This window comes from Dendrobates tinctorius, unplaced genomic scaffold (assembly GCF_039654945.1).
Source record: "Dendrobates tinctorius isolate UK_male_01 unplaced genomic scaffold, ASM3965494v1 ptg000090l, whole genome shotgun sequence".
In the NCBI taxonomy this organism is placed as follows: Eukaryota; Metazoa; Chordata; class Amphibia; order Anura; family Dendrobatidae; genus Dendrobates; species Dendrobates tinctorius.
The window spans coordinates 4,077,483-4,100,000 of NW_027361758.1; the positions used below are offsets into that span (position 1 = coordinate 4,077,483).

General features: G+C 43.7%; 1 protein-coding gene across 9 annotated transcripts in view; it reads right to left on the reverse strand.

Moving 5' to 3' along the window:
• Window positions 1–22,518, reverse strand: part of CLIP1 (CAP-Gly domain containing linker protein 1) — a 231,158-nt gene that overhangs the window by 152,469 nt on the left and 56,171 nt on the right. For all 9 annotated transcript variants that reach the window (XM_073586024.1, XM_073586022.1, XM_073586020.1 and 6 more), the window contains exons 3-6: window positions 18,212–18,756; window positions 16,467–16,591; window positions 10,014–10,239; window positions 76–273 (exon numbers count right to left, since the gene is read on the reverse strand). In XM_073586024.1, the coding sequence (XP_073442125.1) occupies window positions 76–273; window positions 10,014–10,239; window positions 16,467–16,591; window positions 18,212–18,756 (1,094 nt within the window). The remainder of the gene's footprint in view (window positions 1–75; window positions 274–10,013; window positions 10,240–16,466; window positions 16,592–18,211; window positions 18,757–22,518) is intronic.

Here is a 22,518-nt window from a genome sequence, read left to right on the forward strand (position 1 = left end):
CTTATACTTAAACCAAGAGGATAAACACACTCTTGAAAAATGCAGCTGCCACTAAGTATATAGAAGAAATGTTACCTGGTCATGTCCATCTCGTATTACAGCCAACTCCTGCTCCACTTCTCCAACATGACTTGTAGCTTTAGCCACTTCAGCCCTCTCCATGTCCCTTTCAGCCAGAAGCTGCTCTATATGTTGCTGCTTCTCTTTCAGAGCCTCCTGGAGAGCTGTGGTACCGGATATTTTTCTTGCATATCTTGAGGAGGTTTCTGTTAACTGTATAGTTTAAGAACATAAAGTAGAGGATTAATGTTACCAGAATCAATTTATAAAAAGTAAAAATTACGTAAAAAGTTACACACAAAGAAGACCAACAGGAATGCTTTATAACGAATGCCAAAAACTGTTTATTTTCAAAAGAAGAGTGTTAAATGGGTTGTCGGGCACTTTATATTGATTGCCTATCCTTAGAATAAGTTATCAATATCTGAACGGTGTGGGTGCGACAATGGATGTACGGTTTGTGGAGAAGCACAGCAGTTCCATCTACTGCATAGTGGCCACAGCAGGGTTTTTTATATCTGCCCCCTATTGAATCAAATAGGGGACAGACATGCAGTAGTACTCAGCTGCAACCACTATACCGTTAACAAAAAGATACTGTGTAGCTCCAAAACCACCATGGTTACTTACCGGTAGCCGGCTTTTCCGGAACCCATGACAGCACACCTGAGAGAGGGACCCGCCCCGCCAGAACAGGAACCTACTGAGACAAAGGGCGGCACCTCTCCCCCGCTTCAGTTGGGTTACAGAGCATTGAGAGGACTTCCCGGTTAGTTACATGTTTAATCCAACACCACATCACTCAAAAGCACCCTACTAACTGTGCACACCCATATGCTGAAAAGAGGGGGGGGGGAATATACGGGTGCTGTCATGGGTTCCGGAAAAATCGGCTACCGGTAAGCAACCATGGTGGTTTTCCCTTCACCCATAACAGCACACCTGAGAGATTTTTGGAGACTTCTAAACACCTTAGGGAGGGACCACCGCTTGCAGCACCCTTCTACCAAAGGTTAAGTCAGCAGAGGAGGATAGATTTAATCTATAGTGCTTAAAGAAGGTGGAAGGTGAGGCCCAGGTAGCGGCCTTACAAATCTGTTCAATTGATACCTCTGCCTTTTCAGCCCAGGAGGTCGCCACGGCTCTGGTGGAATGAGCCTTGATGCCGTCAGGAATCGGGATACCACTAGCTGAGTAGGCTACACTAATGGCCTCCCTAATCCATCTAGCAATAGTCCCTTTTGAAACCCCATAGCCTTTCCTGGCACCCTGAAAAGCTACGAATAGGGACTGGGACCTCCTCCACTGGCTAGTGACAGATATGTATTTTAAAACCAGGTTCTAAAACCAGGGGAAGTGTCTTGAGGAGATCATTTGCATATTCCCAGTGCCTTCTGGGATAAGTGAAGAGTCTCCGCGAGCTCAACGATCACCGGGTTTTGGACGTTGCAGCTGAAAAGAGGAAATCGGAAAACCGCTCATCTTTCATCGTTTTTAAGAGATCTCAATATGGAAGAGGCCAGGAGCCATTTGGTGAGCTGCATTTCTTGCTACATGTTCACAGACTTACCAGTGGAAAAGCCAAATTTCACATGCCACAAATGCAAGCTTGTGTCCCTGTTGGAAGAAAAGTTGCAAACTCTCGGAGAGGTTAGCTACGTTGAAGATCATTAAGGAAGGTGAAGAGTTCTTAGACAGAGCAGAATTATCTCTTCATGTTACAGAAAGAGAAGAAATTCGAAGTGCACCTGAAGAAACAGAGGAATGGAGACATGTGACCCAGAGAAGCAGGAGGATCAGGAGGCAGTCAGCACCCATACTTCTCAGGAACCAGTACCAGGCTCTCAAGCAGGAAAACGATGATGAAATACATCAGGATAAGACTTTGCCCACAAACAGCAACCTTGTACGCCTTCAGAGTTCTCCTGGATGGAGAAAGAAATATGTTGTGAAGAAGAAACGGAGAGTGGTGGTCTTGGGGGATTCCCTGTTGCGAGGAACAGAGGCCGCTATCTGCAGACCGGATATAACTTCAAGAGAAATGTGCTGTCTTCCAGGTGCAAAAATTAAAGATGTGGCTGACAGGATATCAGGACTCTTCAGACCTACAGATGACTACCCATTCCTGCTACTACATGTGGGGACAAATGACACCGCAAGAAACGACCTGGAAACCATCTGCAGAGACTTTGAAGACTTAGGCAAGAAAGTGAAAGAACTGGGAGCGCAGGTGGTCTTCTCTTCCATCCTCCCAGTGGATGGCCATGGAACAAGGAGGTGGAATAAGATTCTGCAGGTGAACAACTGGCTACGTCGATGGTGCCGTCAGCATCGATTTGGATTTATGGATCACGGAGTGAATTACCTTTACGATGGACTACTTGCTAGAGATGGGGTGCACCTTACGAAGACTGGAAAACATGTATTTGGAAGTCGCCTTGCTACACTTGTAAGGAGAGCTTTAAACTAGAACAACATGGGAAGGGAAGCAAAAGACCAGAAAAAGCCATACACCTGACAAATGCTATTGAGAACTCTGCTATTAGAAGTGGAAAGGAAGAACAAAGACAAAAGAATCTAATTAATAAAAATATTGGAGAAAGAGAAACCAATCACAAACTAAAATGTTTTCATACTAATGCACAAAGCATGGGCAAAAAACAAGGAGAATTGGAACTACTAACACAGGAAAAGAAATATGATGTCATTGGAATCACTGAAACTTGGTGGGACAATACACATGATTGGAATACAAGACTAGAAGGATACAACTTATTTGCAAGAAACAGACTTGATAAACGAGGAGGAGGTGTCGCATTGTATGTTAGAAACACGTACACTCACTGGCCACTTTATTAGGTACACCATGCTAGTAAGGGGTTGGACCCCCTTTTGCCTTCAGAACTGCCTCAATTCTTCGTGGCAGAGATTCAACAAGGTGCTGGAAGCATTCCTCAGAGATTTTGGACCATATTGACATGATGGCATCACACAGTTGGCGCAGATTTGTCGGCTGCACATCCCTGATGCGAATCTCCCGTTCCACCACATCCCAAAGATGCTCTATTGGATTGAGATCTGGTGACTGAGGAGGCCATTTGAGTACAGTAAACTCATTGTCATGTTCAAGAAACCAATCTGAGATGATTCGAGCTTTATGACATGGCGCATTATCCTGCTGAAAGTAGCCATCAGATGTTGGGTACATTGTGGTCATAAAGGGATGGACATGGTCAGCAACAATACTCAGGTAGGCTGTGGCGTTGCAACGATGCTCAATTGGTACCAAGGGGCCCAAAGAGTGCCCAGAAAAAATTCCCCACACCATGACACCACCACCACCAGCCTGAACCGTTGATACAAGGCAGGATGGATCCATGCTTTCATGTTGTTTACGCCAAATTCTGACCCTACCATCCGAATGTCGCAGCAGAAATCGAGACTCATCAGACCAGGCAACGTTTTTCCAATCTTCTACTGTCCAATTTCGATGAGCTTGTGCAAATTGTAGCCTCAGTTTCCTGTTCTTAGCTGAGAGGAGTGGTACCCAGTGTGGTCTTCTGCTGCTGTACCCAATCTGCCTCAAAGTTCGACGCACTGTGCGTTCAGAGATGCTCTTCTGCCTACCTTGGTTGTAACGGGTGGCAATTTGAGTCACTGTTGCCTTTCTATCAGCTCGAACCAGTCTGCCCATTCTCCTCTGACCTCTGGCATCAACATGGCATTTCCGGCCACAGAACTGCCGCTCACTGGATTTTTTTTTCTTTTTCGGACCATTCTCTGTAAACCCTAGAGATGGTTGTGCGTGAAAATCCCAGTAGATCAGCAGTTTCTGAAATTCTCAGACCAGCCCTTCTGGCACCAACAATCATGCCACGTTCAAAGGCACTCAAATCACCTTTCTTCCCCATACTGATGCTCGGTTTGAACTGCAGGAGATTGTCTTGACCATGTCTACATGCACTGAGTTGCCGCCATGTGATTGGCTGATTAGAAATTAAGTCTTAACACACAGTTGGACAGGTGTACCTAATAAAGTAGCCAGTGAGTGTATATCTGCACAGAGATTGAAGCTTCAGAGACTGGGAGTTCTGTGGAAACTGTTTGGGTAAGAATACAAGGACAGACCAATGGAAAGGACACCATTGTAGGCATTTACTACAGGCCGCCTGTGCAAGCTGAAGACATGGATGAACTTCTTATGCATCAAATGGCCAAGTTCTCCAAAAAAATATGACATAGTTGTCATGGGAGATTTCAACTATCCAGACATTTGTTGGGAATCTCTCTCAGGCAAAACTAACAGGTCAAGGAAATTCTTATCCTCTCTTGCTGACAACTTTATCTTCCAAAAGGTAGGGGAGAAAACAAGGGGAACTGCTACCTTGAATCTAATCCTTATAAACAGGGAGGAAATGGTTGAGGAGGTAAAAGTGGCTGGGACTCTAGGAGGTAGCGACCATGCTATTTTAGAATTTTGGATAACTAGAGGAGGAAGACCTGTGAAGACTCAGACGTCAAGGTTAGATTTCAGAAAGGCAGATTTTAAGGGATTCAGAAAGAGAATTGGAGGGATCCAATGGCTGGATATCCTTAAAGACAAAAATGTCCAGGAAGGATGGGAAATCTTGAAAAATGAAATTCTCAAAGCACAATTGTTAACAATTCCGAAAAGAGGAAAGAATAGGAAGCATTTAAGGAAGCCAGGATGGATGAACACAGAACTTAAGCACATGCTAAAAAGGAAGAAAAAAATGTTTATAAAATGGAAAGAGGGAAGCATATCTAAAGAAGAATATAATGCTGTCTGCAGAACCTGCAGGGCACAAATCAGATTACTAAAGCTGACAATGAATTGAGGCTTGCAAGAGATGTCAAAAGCAATAATAAAGGATTTTGGGGGTATGTCAAAAGTAAAAGAAAAGTCAAAGATGCTATAGGATTTTTACAGGATGAAAATGATGAAATGGTAAGACAGGACAGGATGTTGAGAAGGCCGATCTTTTAAATTCCTATTTTGCATCTGTTTTCTCTCAGAAAGGAAATGTAACATCAACTGTTCTTCACTGTCCTATTAAGGGAATAGAAGAATCCAGGATATCTATAAACAGAAAGATAGTGACGAAACACTTAGCTAACCTAAATGAATTCAAGTCTCCAGGTCCAGATGAATTACACCCCAGAGTACTGAAGGAGATAGCAGAAGAAATTTTTGAACCCCTCTCCATAATCTTTGAAAATTCTTGGAGATCAGGAGAAGTCCCAGAAGACTGGAGAAGAGCAAATGTTGTTCCTATCTTCAAAAAGGGGAAGAAGGTGGACCCAGGCAACTATAGGCCGGTGAGTCTGACTTCTATACCAGGAAAGATCTTTGAACAAATTATTAAACAACATGTATGTCAGTACCTGGATAAGAATGAAGTGATTAAACAGAGTCAGCATGGGTTTGTAACTAAAGTCATGTCAGACTAACTTAATTTCCTTCTATGACGGAATCACTGATTGGGTGGATCAAGGAAATGCTGTAGATATAGTATATCTTGACTTCACCAAAGCATTTGACAAAGTATCTCATACAATCCTTATTGAAAAAATGACTAAGTATGGAATGGACAAGGCAACTGTTAGGTGGATTCATAACTGGCTTAGTGATCGGACCCAAAGAGTGGTCGTAAATGGCTGCACATCCAGTTGGAAGAATGTCTCAAGTGGGGTACCACAGGGCTCTGTCCTGGGCCCTGTATTGTTCAACACTTTATCAACGATTTAGATGAAGGAATTGAGGGTAAACTGATTAAATTTGCTGATGACACAAAGCTAGGAGGGATAGCTAATACTAGAGAAGAGAGAGAGAGGATTCAAAAAGATATAAATAAACTGGAGCAGTGGGCAGCAACTAACAGAATGGTTTTTAACAGGAAAAAATGCAAAGTACTACACCTGGGCAATAAAAATGAAAAAAGCATATACAGAATGGGAGGAATAGGGCTAAGCAACAGCACATGTGAAAAAGACTTGGGTATACTAATAGATCACAGACTGAATATGAGTCAACAGTGTGATGCAGCAGCAAAAAAGGCAAATGCAATTCTAGGATGTATTAACAGAAGCATACAGTCTAGATCACGTGAAGTCATTATTTCCCTCTACTCCTCTTTGGTCAGACCTCATCTGGAATATTGTGTCCAGTTTTGGGCACCACATTTTAAAAAAGACATCAACAAACTGGAGCAAGTTCAGAAAAGAGCGACCAGAATGGTGACCGGTCTGCAAACCCTGTCTTATGAGGAAAGGTTGCAGGATTTGGGAATGTTTAGTTTGCAAAAGAGAAGACTGAGAGGAGACTTAATAGCTGTCTACAAATATCTAAGGGGCTGTCACATTGTAGAAGGATCAACTTTATTCTCATTTGCACAAGGAAAGACTAGAAGCAATGGGATGAAACTGAATGGGAGGAGACACAGATTAGATATTAGAAAAAACTTTTTGACAGTTAGAGTGATCAATGAGTGGAACAAGCTGCCACGAGAAGTGGTGAGTTCTCCTTCAATGGAAGTCTTCAAACAGAGGCTGGACAGACATCTGACTGGGATGATTTAGCGAATCCTGCTTTGAGCAGGGGGTTGGACCAGATGGCCCAGGAGCTCCCTTCCAACTCTACGATTCTATGATTCTAATAGAGATCTCTTAACATCCAAACTATGGAATTTCTCCTCCCACAAATTTTTTGGATTCTCGCAGAAGGATGGGAGGACAATCTCCTGACCCTGATGGAAATCTGATGCTACCTTAGGCAGATAAGTGGGGTCTGTTCTTAACACCACCCTATCCTGAAAAACTTGTGTATAAGGTGGATTTACCGAGAGAGTCTATAAGTCGCTTATTCTGCGGGCTGATGTAAGGGCCACTAAAATGATCGTCTTTAGGGTCAGAAACTTTAGGGGTAGCTGGTGTAACGGCTCATACGGTTCCTTTGCAAGGGCTTCAAGCATTAGTTTAAATCCCAGGGGGCTATTCTGGGTATTGGGATAGGCCTAGCTCTATGGCAGGATTTAATGAATCTGGCTACCCATCTATTTGATGCCAATTTGCAGTTAAAGAGCGCCCCTAGTGCAGACACCAGAACTTTAAGCGTGTTCACCGCTAACCCCATCTGCAACCCCGACTGCAAGAACTCCAGGATGGCACTAATCAGGGGTTCTTTTTCTAATGGCTTACCTAGGAACTTATTACATGTTCTGCCGTAGATGTTAGTCGTCACTGGTTTCCTACTCTTTAGCAGGGTGGCCACCAACCCGGGGGAGAACGCTCTATCCATTAAAAGCGACCTTTCAAATTCCACGCCGTCAGATGGAATTCTTTGACCTGAGCGTGGAATATTGGGCCTTGAGCTAGTAGGTCCGGGATTTCTGACAGAACACATGGATCAGAGAGGGACATTCTTTGTAGTAGAGAAAACCAGGGCTTTTTCGGCCAAAACGGGGCTATTAGAATCACCCTGGCTTGAACGTTTCTGATCTTCCTGATAACTGTTGGGATCAGAGCCACTGGGGGGAACGCATAAGCTAGTCTGAAGTTCCACTGGATGTGCAATGAGTCCACTGCCCATGGTTTTTCCCTCGGGTTTAAAGAGTAAAACCTTTCTGTTTGCCTGTTGTACTTGTTGGCAAAGAGGTCTATTACTGGTTTCCCCCAAAGCTGCGTTATTTTTTGAAAAATGGACCGATTTAGCGCCCATTCTCCTTGCCTCAGGGTATTGCAACTCAGAAAATCTGCCTCTATGTTTTCTGCCCCTTTTATGTGTAAGGCTGTCAAGGAGTGTAGGTGTTCCTCTGCTCTGCTCAGAATGTCGCTCGCCGCTTTCATTAGGGAGTGTGATCTTGTCCCTCCTTGGTGGTTGATGTATACCACTGTTACACTCTTGTCTGACATGATGCGTACATTGCGACCCTGGAGTAGCAGAATGAAGTGACTTAGGGCCTTGTTCACTGCCCACAGTTCTCTTAGGTTGGAAGATGCCTCGATTTCTTGAGGTGTCCAGGAGCCCTGGCCTATGAGGCCCCTTAGGTGTGCCCCCCACCCCGAGGAGCTTGCATCTGTTAAAATCACATCTGTCGTCTGTCTGTCCCACAGTATTCCTGAGGTCAGATTTGTACCGTCCAGCCACCAGTTGAGAGTGTCTCTGGTTTTTACGGAAAGCTCCAGCTTTCCTTCCAAACGCCCTCTTAGCGATCTTTGTGCTGATAATATCTCCCCCAGGAGTTGTTGGGTGTGAAATTGAGCCCACCTGACCGCCGGAATATAGGACGTTAGGGTACCTAGTAGGGACATTGCCCTTCTCAATGTCATACATGGTTGGTTTGGGCTGCCAAGGCCAGATTCTGTACCTTCTCTATTTTGGACTCTGAGAGCAGACACGCCTGCCTTTCTGAATCCAGTATAAATCCCAGGAAGGTCTGTTTTTTTAGGGGTTGTAATTTCGATTTTTTGAAATTGATTATCCACCCTAACTCTTGCAAGGTGTTGGTCACCAGGCTCAACTGTGCCGTGCAGTGGTCCTCTGAGCTGCCCACTATAAGAAAATCGTCCAAGTATGGTATTATGACCGTATCGTGAATTAGGAGAAAGGCTGTCACCTCCGCTATGACCTTGGTGAAAACTCTAGGGGCTATGGATATGCCAAATGGAAGAGCTCTGAACTGGAAATGCCTCAGTACGCCTTGGATATAAAGCGCTACCCTCAAGTATTTTTGGTAATCTGGATGGATAGGGATGTGATAATATGCAACCTTTAAGTCGACTACGGCCATAAAACAATCTTGATGTAGTAGCTTCACGGCCGTAGCCACTGACTCCATCTTGAAGGTCTGGTTTCTTATCCATCGATTGAGCCGTCTGAGATTTATAATCGTCCTGAATGATTGATCCGGTTTATCAGAAAAAGGGGTGAATAGAACCCCCTTCCTTCCGGTGTGTGTGGGACCTCGTAAAGTACCGGCTTGTCTATCAGGCTCAGGATCTCCGCTTCCAAGACCAACTGTTCTTCGGTCACCTTCCTGATGGGTGTAATGACAACCACGGGTTTTGGTTGGTGAATAAAGGGGATTCTCAGGCCTTCTCTTAAGATGCCCAGGATCCAGGTATTGGAGGAGATCTTTTCCCAGGCCTGGAAAAAGAGTGTCAATCTCCCCCCCACTGGAATACTGGCGTCACTGTGGCGATTTCTTTGAGGTGGAGGTGTTTCCACCAAACATAAATCCCAACTCTTTTTTCCTTTTCTTTCTTCGCCCATGACAGGCACCGCCACAGTGGGATTCCTTCCAGGACAGGAACCCAACTGAAGCGGGGGAGAGGTGCCGCCCCTTATGTCTCAGTAGGTTCCTGTCCTGGCGAGGCGGATCCCTCTCTCAGGTGTGCTGTCATGGGTGAAGGGAAAACTAAGCATATCCGGCTGCCACTGGCTTGGGGTACCAGCTAATTGGCGGGGGTGCCGGGGTGTCACACTCTCACCGATCAGATATTGATGACTTACCCTAAGGTTATGCTATCAAAATAAAAGTCCTGGACAACCACTTTAAAGAGGTATTCCCATAAAGTGATAACTCTAGAATTAATGGAGACTCTAGTTGACTTGGTGGAGCACTACGGCTCTTAACAGTGCTGTTTCTGGACGCTCACCCATGCAGAAAACCACAGCTGACCCTATTCAATTCCATGGACTTGCACTGCAGTTCCCCTGCACAGTGAGTGGCTTAAACTGCTGCTGTGCAAATAAGACTTTAAAGTGCCTGAAGCGCTAAGTAAGTGTTGTAGCCCCTTCATTCTCTGAATTCTCTTCAGACATCTGGTGCGAGTCTCAGAGGTACAACTCCACTGATTATCAAGTCATAACATATCCTAGTAATATGCCATAAGTTTGGGATAATAAAATTACTTTGTTTCCCACCACTTACCAGTCCAGTGCGACTTGGTTTGTTGCTCACTGATGATGAAATTGAGCTCATGGAGCTTATAGAGGATGCACTTGGACTGCGTTTTAGGGATGCTGGTGTTGTAGGAGTAGCGGCTACTTTTCTTACGGTGGCTTTAGCCTTAGCTGGTGTAGTTGATGGAAAACCGATCCGTGTAACTTTATGTACAGGTGCAAACAAGCCATACTTTGGCTGACACTGAAAATACCTAAAAATAAAATCGAGAAGACATAATATGTGGTATTACTCCTACATGTAGGTACCAGCTCCATAACACATTCATCCACAAGGTCAAGGAAAATGAGGGTCTATAAAAATAAAAATAGCTGTTTCTAACACTGCATTATCAGGTGGATACAATTTTTAGGATTCAGTACTAGGAAAAAAAAAAAAAACACTAGAAAAAACTAAAAACATTAGTTATATGATTACTAGATCGCAGGGATTGATGACAAATGGATCCAAAGTTGTAGTGGAAACATGTTGTGGGAAATTTTTCATTGGCTTTACTGCAGTTTTTGGTGCATGCCATTTTTGAAGCTAAAGCTACTACTCGTGTTTTATGCCGTTTTCAGAAACTTTTAAAAATTGGATGCGGATTATCAGGAACAAGGCAACCCCCACAAAAAAAGTACAATAATTTAAATCAGAAATTGGCGCAAATAAGAGCTGGCATAGAATTCAGTTTCTGTGATTATAATGACAAGACTGCTGAGAAGTCAAATATACAGAAATGGAAGGGTCAGTTTATTGTGAGGCTCAGTGACCAGTGAGATTGACAAGATTTCAGGATTAAAGGCCCAGTCACACTAAGCGAGATCGCTGCTGAGTCACTAGTATTGTGACGTAATAGCGATCTCACCAGCGAGATCACTGTGTTTGACAATGACCAGCGACAGGCCCCCCTGCCGGGTATCGCTGATGGTGCCCGAAAAGTCTGGACATTTTTTTGGTCGCTCATGTCCCGCAGCGTCGCTTGTATCGTCACGATTGACACCTAGCCCAACGACCTCGTTAGCGACTCACAAGCAAGACAAAGGCGTGGATTTGCATTCCCGTTTCCACATCTCCCTCTGCTCTGATTGGTGGTCACTACAGCGTCCTTATTGGCGGGCTTCCTTTTAAAAGAAGCAAACATAGTAGCACTTCAGTTCTTTGTTCGTGACCCGGGTGTGTCCTAGTTGAGATCCAGTTTTCGTCCAACGGCTGCGACTCCATATTGGCTCATCTGATTTTCCATCTGCGTTGCTTCTATACACTGTTTATGGTAGGTATATTTTAGGGGTCTGAACAGCGATTCCACTTATAGATTTTATTTTTAGTTTAATTTTTTTAAAAATCTTTTTAATTTTTGCAACTGTTTTTTTGATGGGAGGATTTTTTTTTTTTTCTTTTCTTTGTGAGAACAAAGGGCCATGTATGGGCAGCCATTTTAGGCTGTATTTTAAGTGAACACAGCCAACAACCTTCTGTTTTTCTGGAATTTTTTTTTGTTTTCGTCATATACCTTAAACAAGGTTCCATTAATGTTCATAGTTTTTTAACCTTTTTTTTCTTTTTACAGATGTCTTACAACAGTGAGGACTTTCTTCGGGAGATGATTGAGCTGTATCGGTCTCTTCCATGTCTTTGGAAAATAAAGTCCGCCGACTACAGTAACAGGATCAAGAAACCCTAGCAAGAAGGTGGACGAAACTCGTTAGGAAAAAAATACAGTCTCTCCGCACTGTTTATAAAAAGGAGCTGAACAAGGTGGAGAAGTCGAGGAAGTCGGGTGCTGGCACAGATGAGGTTTATGTTGTGGTACTCCGAGGAAGACTGTGTTCCATGAGGCCCAATGTGCAACCTGACACAGAGATCGAGAATGATCAAGATTCCCCTGTTGGTGATGTAAGAACCTTTTTTTGAATTTTTTATTTGCATGTACATGCCGGATTTTTAGTGAAAAATATTTTATCTAAAACATTAGCATATGGCCGACTAGTCATTTAAATTAGCCACATATTTTCAATTTTTTGTTTTACGTAATTTGATTTGTTTTCTTTGCTCACACATCAGCAGCATCAACACAAACAGGCAACGCAAGGGAGTGACATCACCGAGAGTGAACGTAGTTTGGAGGACGTATTTGAGGGGTCGAGTCAACAACCTGCTCCCCTTACTGTTTGTCGTCGACAAAATAATGCTCGCAAAAGGAAGGAAACTTTACCCCCGTCTCCAGACCTTATGTGTTTAGCCAACCAAATAATGGCGAGCTCGGCCATGGACAGTTTTGCCCAATTCACAGCTGATCGCCTTGGAAAGCTGGATGCTAACCAGAGGAAACATGCAGAACGACTCATTTTTGAAACTTTGAGTGAAGCAGATTCCAGTCGGCTGGATGAAAATTCTACCGTAAAAAGATTGATCGCCCGTGAGCCTTCTTGGCCAGCTTCAAGGACAGAAACTCAAGAGCCACTGCGGACCACACCACTGCGGAGGATTGGGCCACCGCAAAACCATCCCCAAACCCCGCCCAAGCACCATTTTCCTCACTACTCCCAGTCGTTTCTCTCCCAACTATCTTCTCCGCCCAGACGTGGTTTTCCAAATGTTGATAATCAATATGAAGAATTATATTTTTTTTTACCCTTTTTTTCGTAACCTGTTTACAATATATTTGATAGTTTGTTAATTTTTTGAAAATAAACACTCTAATTTTAACGTTTTATTGTTTGCTGTTTTTAACAAACTTTTCACGTTTTTGAACTTTACTTGACTGAATTTGTCATTTTACTTTGCCTATTTTGAACAAATATGTGGAGCCTCAATAGGGATGAAAAGCTTTATAATGCTTGTGAGCGAGGGTAATTTTTTTTTTTTGGGAAAACGCAACAACTTTTGATGTGTATCGCCGTGGTTTCGGCAACTTAAATAAAACAAGAACTAACAAATAAAAAAGCATCAGTGTCTTCCGCCACGTGGTTGGGCCGCCGCCGCCCTTAACAGCAGCTGTTTGTGGTCCTCGACTGCTTGGGTGACTCTCCTGAGTGACTCCAGGAGCTCTTCAGGTGTTGGGATTCCTATGGTGTGAAATGTTTAAATTTTACAATTTTAAACTTGACACATATTATCGGTAATTTTTTTTGTTCAATAAACTCTTACCGTTTCTCGCTGCCGCAGATTATTCAGAGGATGAGGGGCTTAAGTTCCAACCAGATCCTCGTGCATCCTCTCCTTCGTTTTCCGGTGTGTCTGGCTGTGGCTCCGGCTCTTCATCTTCTGTGCCAACTTGGCTCTCAGTATCTGCAGGACAAAAAAAAAAAAAAAAAAAAAAAAAAAAAAAAACACTTTTCAGGGACCATATTGGGGTCCGTGTGTCTGTGCAGGTCCTGGGTGGGACTTTTCAGGGACTATATTGGGGTCCGTGTGTCTGTGCAGGTACTATGCGGGTGTGTGCAGTTCCTGGGTGGGACTTTTCAGGGACTATATTGGGGTCCGTGTGTCTGTGCAGGTACTATGCGGGTGTGTGCAGGTCCTGGGTGGGACTTTTCAGGGACTATGTAGAGGTCCGTGTGTCTGTGCAGGTACTATGCGGGTGTGCGCAGGTCCAGGGTAGGACTTTTCAGGGACTATGTTGGGGTGTGTCTGTACAATGTGCACTTACCATGATGGGAGACCATCTGGGCATGGACACGGGCGATACGTCTGCTAGAGCGGTAGCGCAGATCTGCCAGCTTCTTTCTGATCTGGCGGGTGGACCGATCCACACCAAATAGCCTGGCCAGGCCCCGCCTAATACTACGGAGGACTGCCTGCTTATGAAGTACAGGGTGTGGATGTGGCTGGGTGCAGGCATAATCTTGCTCATCCACCTCCCTGATGAGATACCGCACCTCTGCATCACCCCAGTGACTTGAACACCGCCTGGTCGCCATGTTAAAAAGTACTAGGCCGCAGTAAGGTCATAACATAAGCCCAGGACGCTACAGCTCCACCCACATTATTGACATGCGGCGGCTTCGCGGACGCTATTGCGTCCTCCAAGGGTTAACGATATAGTTACGGGGGCGCTTTAGCGTCCCGAAACCAAACCACATTGCACATGGGCATATATTTATATTGCGTACTGAATGTGTGAGTGTGCTGTTCTGTTTGGGATTGTGTAGTATAAGTATTACTAGGTAAAGACACATTTATGTTTGAGTGTCTAAATGTGTGTAAATGGATTAGTATGTACTTTAATGTTTTGTTAAGACACAAAACAAGTAAACTATTAGTTTTAATTTTAAAAAACTTTAATATTAAAAAAATCATAAAACAATCATGTTACTTAATTTTTAATCACGGAACAATCCAAAATAAAAAATAAAGGTCACTGCTAAAGCTGCCAAGCAACAGCGCCAGGACCATTGAAATAATGGCAATACAGTTCATGGCAGGTCTTGGCATCCTGGGTGTTGCGTCCACTGAATCAATAAACCCAGGCGGGCAGTACAAACTGGAATCTCGCCGACGGAGAAAGTTATGGAGCACACAGCATGCCATCACCACAGAGTCAATTGAGTCCAGTTTCAAGTTAATTGGCGTGTGCAATACACGGAACCGACTGGCCATGATCCCAAAGGCATTTTCAACCACACGACGTGCCCTTGACAATCGGTAATTGAAAATACGTCTTTCTGGCGTTAGATTTTTTTGGGGGGAACGGTTTGAGCAAATGTTCATGAAGCGGGAAGGCCTCGTCACCGACAAACACAAAGTTCATGTTTCCTCGGGTGTCGGAGTTTGGAGGCAACTGAAGGTCAGAGCCAAATAAGCGTTCACCAAAGTGGGTATGTTCCAAAACCCCCCATCGGAAACCCTTCCGTTCATCCCGACGACAAATAAATAAATTCATACTTGGCGTTTACAAGGGCCAGCAGGATGATACTAAAATAGCCCTTGTAATTGTAGAAGTATGACCCGCTGTTGGGCGGTTGGGTGATGCAGACATGTTTGCCGTCCAAGGCACCACCACAATTGGGAAACTGCCAGACTTCCTCGAAATCGGAGGCAATCTGTTTCCAATCCTCGTCCGTTTTTGGAAAATCCATGAAGCTGCGTAGACACTGGAAAATCGCTCTGCATGTCTCCGGAATAAGAACACTGAGGAGGGGCCTTGAAATTGTGGCACAGAAATGCAGGTCCTGAAATGAGCGCCCGGTGGCCAGGAATCTCAGCGTGACTGCCAATCTTTCATCTACGGGGATAGCTGCACGCATTCTTGTATCCCTCCTTTCAGTAAGTGGCGAAATTAGCTCCAATAACTGGATAAACGTTTCCTCGGACATCCGCAGGTAGTTCCGGAAATCGTGTGGATTTTTGTCCTGCAACTCTCGCACTATCTGCATGTGCGACAATTCGGACCTCCTCTGCAGCCACTCTTTGGTCCACATCCGACGTTTTCTTTTGGAACGCCTTTCCACGATCTGGGCTTCATCACGACGGCGAGCTTCCTCAGCCAACAAGGCAGCCACCACAACCGAACACTGCGCCTTGTTCATGATGGAGCAAACTGCAAAAAAAAAAATAAAATATTATAAAAAGTTAGAAAATATAGAAATCACAACAAGCAACGTGTTATGCTATATTGCATACCATCCTATTAACCTATTAGACCCCAAAGATACATACCGTTAACACTGAGTTCGCGTCTGGGTAAATCAATCGGGAATCACAGTCCGTGAACGCTATTTGGACAGCCGGTGAACACTACTAGGGCAGCCGGAGAACGCAAATAAGACACCGCTGAACGCACACCTCTGACCGCTACTGGGTTCTGCTAGCCAAAAGAATACATGTTCAGGAACAATGAAATGAAGCGCTATAGTATGTCACCTTCTTTTAAATGAAAGGCCAATCTGGACGCGGTTGCGTCCACCAATCAGAGCAGAGAGGGCGTGAAAAAGGGAGCGCAATCCACGCCTGTGTAAATACAGCGTCACACAGTACATCCCTCATCGAGGTGTGAATGGTCAATGGAACATGCAATGTGACAGGGTCCCAACGACCACAGACATCGTTACAAAGGTCGTTATGACACGCCAGATCGTTGCTCCTTTGTTGGGTAGATTGGATTGTTTGATATCTCAATAGCGACCACATAGCGATGAGGCAACGATCCCTGTCGTTTCGTGTCGCTGTCAGGATCGGAAGATCGTAAACATTAGTAAAACATTATAAGAGGGTAAGAGGCAGGTGCAAAACCTGTCAGGCAGGAGCTTATCGCCTGTAGGAACAACGTATATGGCATATTGAAATCTAACCATCAATCTTGCTCACCCTTCCCTTAAACATCTGTTATATGGGGACAGTCAAGTAGCCAAAATACACAAGATCTTTGGCCATTCCAGGTTAACGCTAAAAATATTTCTAAGCATATGATCAGCTTTAGGCTTTGCTCACGTAACTTACCTTGTGCCAGCTACTGCTCCATCATTTTTTCCTAAAGGTTCATCTAACTCTACACCACACCACTCTCCTTTGGCAAAATCGGTCTCCCCCAGAAACCGTATAACTCCAGCTTTTGAACCGCTTACCTAAAAATTAAGAACACCACATTCAGTGCCCCCACATAACCCCAGTGACAGATTAGTTTGTTGCTCTGTGCTGCCAATGTGAACAAGGCTTAATAAGGAGTCAACAAGGATAATAAAAACATGGCTGGTTTAATCCAAAAACAGCACAACACTCCAAATGAATGGTACTGAGCTACAATGCAACACACAAATTGTGCAAAGGTGTGGCACTTACTGCTCTCCAGCCTCTATTACTTTTCCCTGCCCACTGCTGGCCTCCTGTCAGTAACTGGCAGGTCATTCTTCTCTGCAAGGTCCCACTCACCTGATCCAAGATCCCAAATAAATGCCGTCATTCCAGTTGTAGGCTCATGTTCAGATCAATAGTAGGACTTTTGAACAAAATAAGGACCTTATGATGCATGCGCCAACTCTGGAAAGGACAGCGCTTGAGATCTTGGGCCTAGAAGCGTGAACTGTCAATCACTAACAGAGTCTATCGGCGGGTGGGGAAAGAGGCTGGGAAGCTGTAAGTGCATGCTAACCATAAAAATTTGCTGGTGGATGTCTAGAAAACAGACACTGATCTATAAAACAAAAAGTATGGACATAATCAACATTACAGGGCCTTTACATAATTGACATTAATTTTGGGTCTAAAAATCTGCCGAAAGGTTCCCTTTATATTGATACAAACACTAGTTAGTTAGGTTTACAGGGCTTTTCAGTGGGTTGGGAACTCGATATTCAATTTTTTTATAAGCAACTTATTCAAAAACCACAGACAGCAAAGCTTTTAAGTAATATATGTTTACAGCCAATGAATACCATATGAATCAGAAACAATCAATCTATACAAGTTTCTTCAGCTCCCTGAAACTCAAAGAAATAGCAATTTTTTTTATTGAAAGAGGAAAAAAAGGCCTTTTTATGGACGTAGGATTTTCTATACATAGAACAAGTGATCGAATGATCACAGGTTCAAGTCTGCTGCTAAAGGGACTAACAAAAGAAATAGTGGATAAAAATGTTATAAAAATTGACGTAATAAAAAAATTTGAATCACTGCCCTTTCTCCACCAGTCATTTAAAATAAAGATTTTTTTTTTAAAAAAAGACATTTTAATGGAACAAAATTAATTAGATCAATAAATTCTGCAAAAAAAGAAAATCAAAATTTTACCATTTTCTAGTACACTATATGGTAATATGAATGGGGTTGTTCAAAAGTACAACTGGTGCTGAAAAAAAAAAAACAAGCCCTTATACGATTATGTGGGTTGACTTATAGAAAAAGTTATGGGTCTTGGAACAAAGTAAATGAAAGAGCAAAAATGAAAAATTGCCCGGCCCTTAAGGGGTTAAAAAGTCCTTTATATAAACACCAGAAATGTCTCATAGTTGCAGGTGCCACAACCATTAAAGTGAATGTGTGGATGTATCTCCACCAGGATCAGGTGACCATTTTTCACACAAGTCTGCAGCCCAAAGGTGGGACCCACTTCTATCAGATATTTAAGACATACCCTGTTATATGACAAGATAACAAAATGTCTGTAAACTTTACATAAATGTATTTAAAAAGCTAAGAAATAAAGTAGTATATGACTTAATAAATGAAAACAAAAAAAACAAACTTACCAAAACTCTATCCCCCAGCTTGAGCTCTCGTTCTTTTTTGACTGACCCAGCCTCAGACAGATTTGATATAGATTCACTTGTGGTTCGGGTGAGGTTACTTAATTGTGCAGGGGTATTAAATTCCTTAGAAGTTGTAGTACTTTTTAGAGGAGTTGCCATGGAGGCTGGCACAGAAGACACAACATTTGAAGAAGAAGACATAGAGGTTGGTGAGGTAGCTCTTGATGCATTTTGGTTACCATTGGTTTCATCTTCCAATGGTTTCCGTGACAACTTTGAAGGTCTTGTAAAAATTCCCCTTAAGGCTTCACATTGGAAATAACGAACACCGGCAACAGATCCATCATTTTTACCAATTGCTTCGTCCAAAACAATCCCCGCCCACTGTCCAGGAGCAAACTGAGTCTCTCCAAGAAACTGAATGAACCCAGGTTTACTACCATTGACCCATACATGCTCTCCTACTCGAAAATCATCCACAAACCCTTCAGGGGCTTCTGCAGCTGGTGCATTCGCTGCCTTTTCTACCGGTTTTGCTGGGGTAACTGCAAATTAAAAAAAATAAATAAATGTAAACAGTACTATGCACATTATCATTAAAATACTTTGCTTTTTCTTGTAACATTTACTATGTTTTATTATACTATACTGCCAACAAGATGATTTAATACATAAAATGATTTTACTAACATCACACTTCAATCACATAGAATAAAAGCAACATTACAGCAGTAACTAGATCTGGAATTCTTACAACTACAAGTACAGTGCATACTTGATCTTTGCCAGTTATCAAAACTCCAACAGCCCGCCATCCATACAGGGGCGGGGCCATCCAGCAGCCCGCCATCCATACAGGGGCGGGGGCCATCCAGCTGCCTGCCATACAGGGGCGGGGGCCATCCAGCTGCCCACCATACAGGGGCGGGGGCCATCCAGCTGCCCACCATACAGGGGCGGGGGCCATCCAGCTGCCCACCATACAGGGGCGGGGGCCATCCAGCTGCCCACCATACAGGGGCGGGGGCCATCCAGCTGCCCACCATACAGGGGCGGGGGCCATCCAGCTGCCCACCATACAGGGGCGGGGGCCATCCAGCTGCCCACCATACAGGGGCGGGGGCCATCCAGCAGCCCACCATACAGGGGCGGGGGCCATCCAGCAGCCCACCATACAGGGGCGGGGGCCATCCAGCAGCCCACCATACAGGGGCGGGGGCCATCCAGCAGCCCACCATACAGGGGCGGGGGCCATCCAGCAGCCCACCATACAGGGGCGGGGGCCATCCAGCAGCCCACCATACAGCCAGTATCTGATACATGCTGTCAGTGGATTGGGGAGCATGTGTGAGCTATCAGGTTTCCTTTAAGATAAGAGAAAATCATATGAGACAAACACATGGTAATAAGAAGAAGAAGAAGAAGAATGGACTTGTGTCACAAGTATGGGCCATGTGTATATATGGAAGACTACATGGACCTATCATGGAACAAGAACAAAAAGGAAAAAGGACTATGGACTGGTCCAAAATGATTGAACAAAATATATTTTATTGATAAAAGGATAACAACTGGTATGGGGGAGTGGGGTATACAGTTGTGCTCAAAAGTTTACTCCCCCCCCCCCCCCCCCTCCTCAGAATTTTTGCTTTCTTGGCCTTTTTTCAGAGAATGAATGATAACACCAAAACTTTTTCTCCACTCATGGTTAATGGTTGGGTGAGGCCTTTATTGTCAAACTACTGTGTTTTCTCTTTTTAAATCATAATGACAACCCAAAACATCCAAATGACCCTGATCAAAAGTTTACATACCCCATTTCTTGATACCGTGTATTGCCCCTCTAACATCAATGACAGATTGAAGTCTTTTGTGGTACTTGTGGAGAAGGTTCTTTATTTTCTCAGATGGTAAAGCTGCTCACTCCCCTTTGCAAAAAGCCTCCAGTTCCTGTAAATTCCTGGACTGTCTAGCATGAACTGCACGCTTGAAATCTCCCCAGAGTGTCACAATGATATTGAGCTCAAGAGATTGAGATGGCCACTGCAGAGCAGAAGCTTCGCTTTGTACTGCTGTACCAATGACAGGTCGACTTGTCCTTGTGTTTTGGAGTCTATAAAGTACAGTTAGACTCTCGAAACACAAATATATATATATATATATATATATATATATATACACACACACATATACATACATACACACACACACATACACACAGTTTTCACTTCACAGGTGTGCCCTGTCAGGTTTAATAAGTGTGATTTCTTGCCTTATAAATGGGGTTGGGACCACCAGTTGTGTTGTGCAGAAGTCTGGTGGATACACAGCTGATAGTCCAACTGAATAGACTCTTAGAATTTGTATTATGGCAAGAAAAAAGCAGCTAAGTATAGAAAAACGAGTGGCCATCATTACTTTAAGAAATGAAGGTCAGTTAGTCCGAAAAATTGGGAAAACTTTGAAAGTGTCCCCAAGTGCAGTGGCAAAAACCATCAAGCGCTACAAAGAAACTGGCTCACATGAGGACCGCCCCAGTAAAGGAAGACCATGACTGGTCACTGTGGAGGCCAACATAACACTCACTGTATCCCTCTGTTAGTAGAGCCAGAATTGAGCCCTACTTTTCCTTGCTCAAGACTTTTCTTTTCAACTCCTTTGGCATGGTTAAAAGTTATTTTTTCATTCCTATTACTTTTGGGATATTACTAGCACTTGTTTTGCCATCCAGCTTGTCCTATGGCAAGAGGATTGTGAACACCACAGCAGGGTTTTTTTTAGGGTAAAAATCCGGTTTAGCGGATTTGGCCGCTGCGGATCCGCAGCAGTTTTTGCTGCGGTGTACAGTAGCATTCTACCCTATGGAAAAAAACAAACAAACGCTGTGCAGACGCTGCGGAATTTTCCGCGCGGATTTGCTGCGGTTTCAAAACCGCAGAATTGACATGTCAATTCTTTCTGCGGATTCCGCTGAGGTTTGCCATCTCCTCCATTGTGGAGATGAAAAACCGCAGGGCAAAACCGCAGGCTAAGCCACAGGTAAAACCGCAGGTCTTTTGACCTGCAGATTTTACAAAATCCGCGCGGCCAAATCCGCAGAGCATTCCGCAGCGTGTGCACATACCCTTATACTTTTCTTCGTTAAATAAGACTTAGTTCAGGTGATCACCTAATCAGAAGCACATTAAGTAGAATGAGGTGTACTCTGGTTGGAATTTAACAGACACTGGAATGGAATGGCTGTCAGACATGGAGAGAAGCTGATTTTTATAAAACTGTGCAGTGATTTCTTAATTTTTGCCAGAGGTGTGGGTGTGTGTGTGTGTGTGTGTGTGTGTGTGTGTGTGTGTGTGTGTGTGTGTGTGTATATTATATACACACATATATAATACACACACACACAAATATATATACACACACACACACTTGTGGCCGAAAGTATTGACACCCCTGCAATTCTGTCAGATAATACTCAGTTTCTTCCTGAAAATGATTGCAAAAAAAAATTCTTTTGTGCTTTTTCATTTAAGACAAATTAAATGAAGATAATACCAAAGAGAATGAAGCAAAAAGCAAAAACATTGATCATTTCACACAAAACTCCAAAAATGGACCAGACAAAAGTATTGGCACCCTCAGCCTAATACTTGGTTGCACAACCTTTAGTCAAAATAACTGCTACCAACCGCTTCCGGTAACCATCAATGAGTTTCTTACAATGCTCTGATGGAATTTTAGACCATTCTTCTTTGGCAAACTGCTCCAGGTCCCTGATATTTGAAGGATACCTTCTCCAAACTGCCATTTTTAGATCTCTCCACAGGTGTTCTATGGGATTCAGGTCTGGACTCATTGCTGGCCACCTTAGAAGTCTCCAGTGCTTTCTCTCAAACCATTTTCTAGTGCTTTTTGAAGTGGGTTTTGGGTCATTGTCCTGCTGGAAGACCCATGACCTCTGAGGGAGACCCAGCTTTCTCACACTGGGCCCTACATTATGCTGCAAAATTAGTTGGTAGTCTTCAGACTTCATAAAGCCATGCACACGGTCAAGCAGTCCAGTGCCAGAGGCAGCAAAGCAACCCCAAAACATCAGGGAACCTCCGCCATGTTTGACTGTAGGGACCTTGGTCTTATCTTTGAATGCCTCTTTTTTCTCCTGTAAACTCTATGTTGATGCCTTTGCCCAAAAAGCTCTACTTTTGTCTTATCTGACCAGAGAACATTCTTCCAAAACATTTTAGGCTTTTTCAGGTAAGTTTTGGCAAACCCCAGCCTGGCTTTTTTGTGTCTCGGGGTAAGAAGTGGGG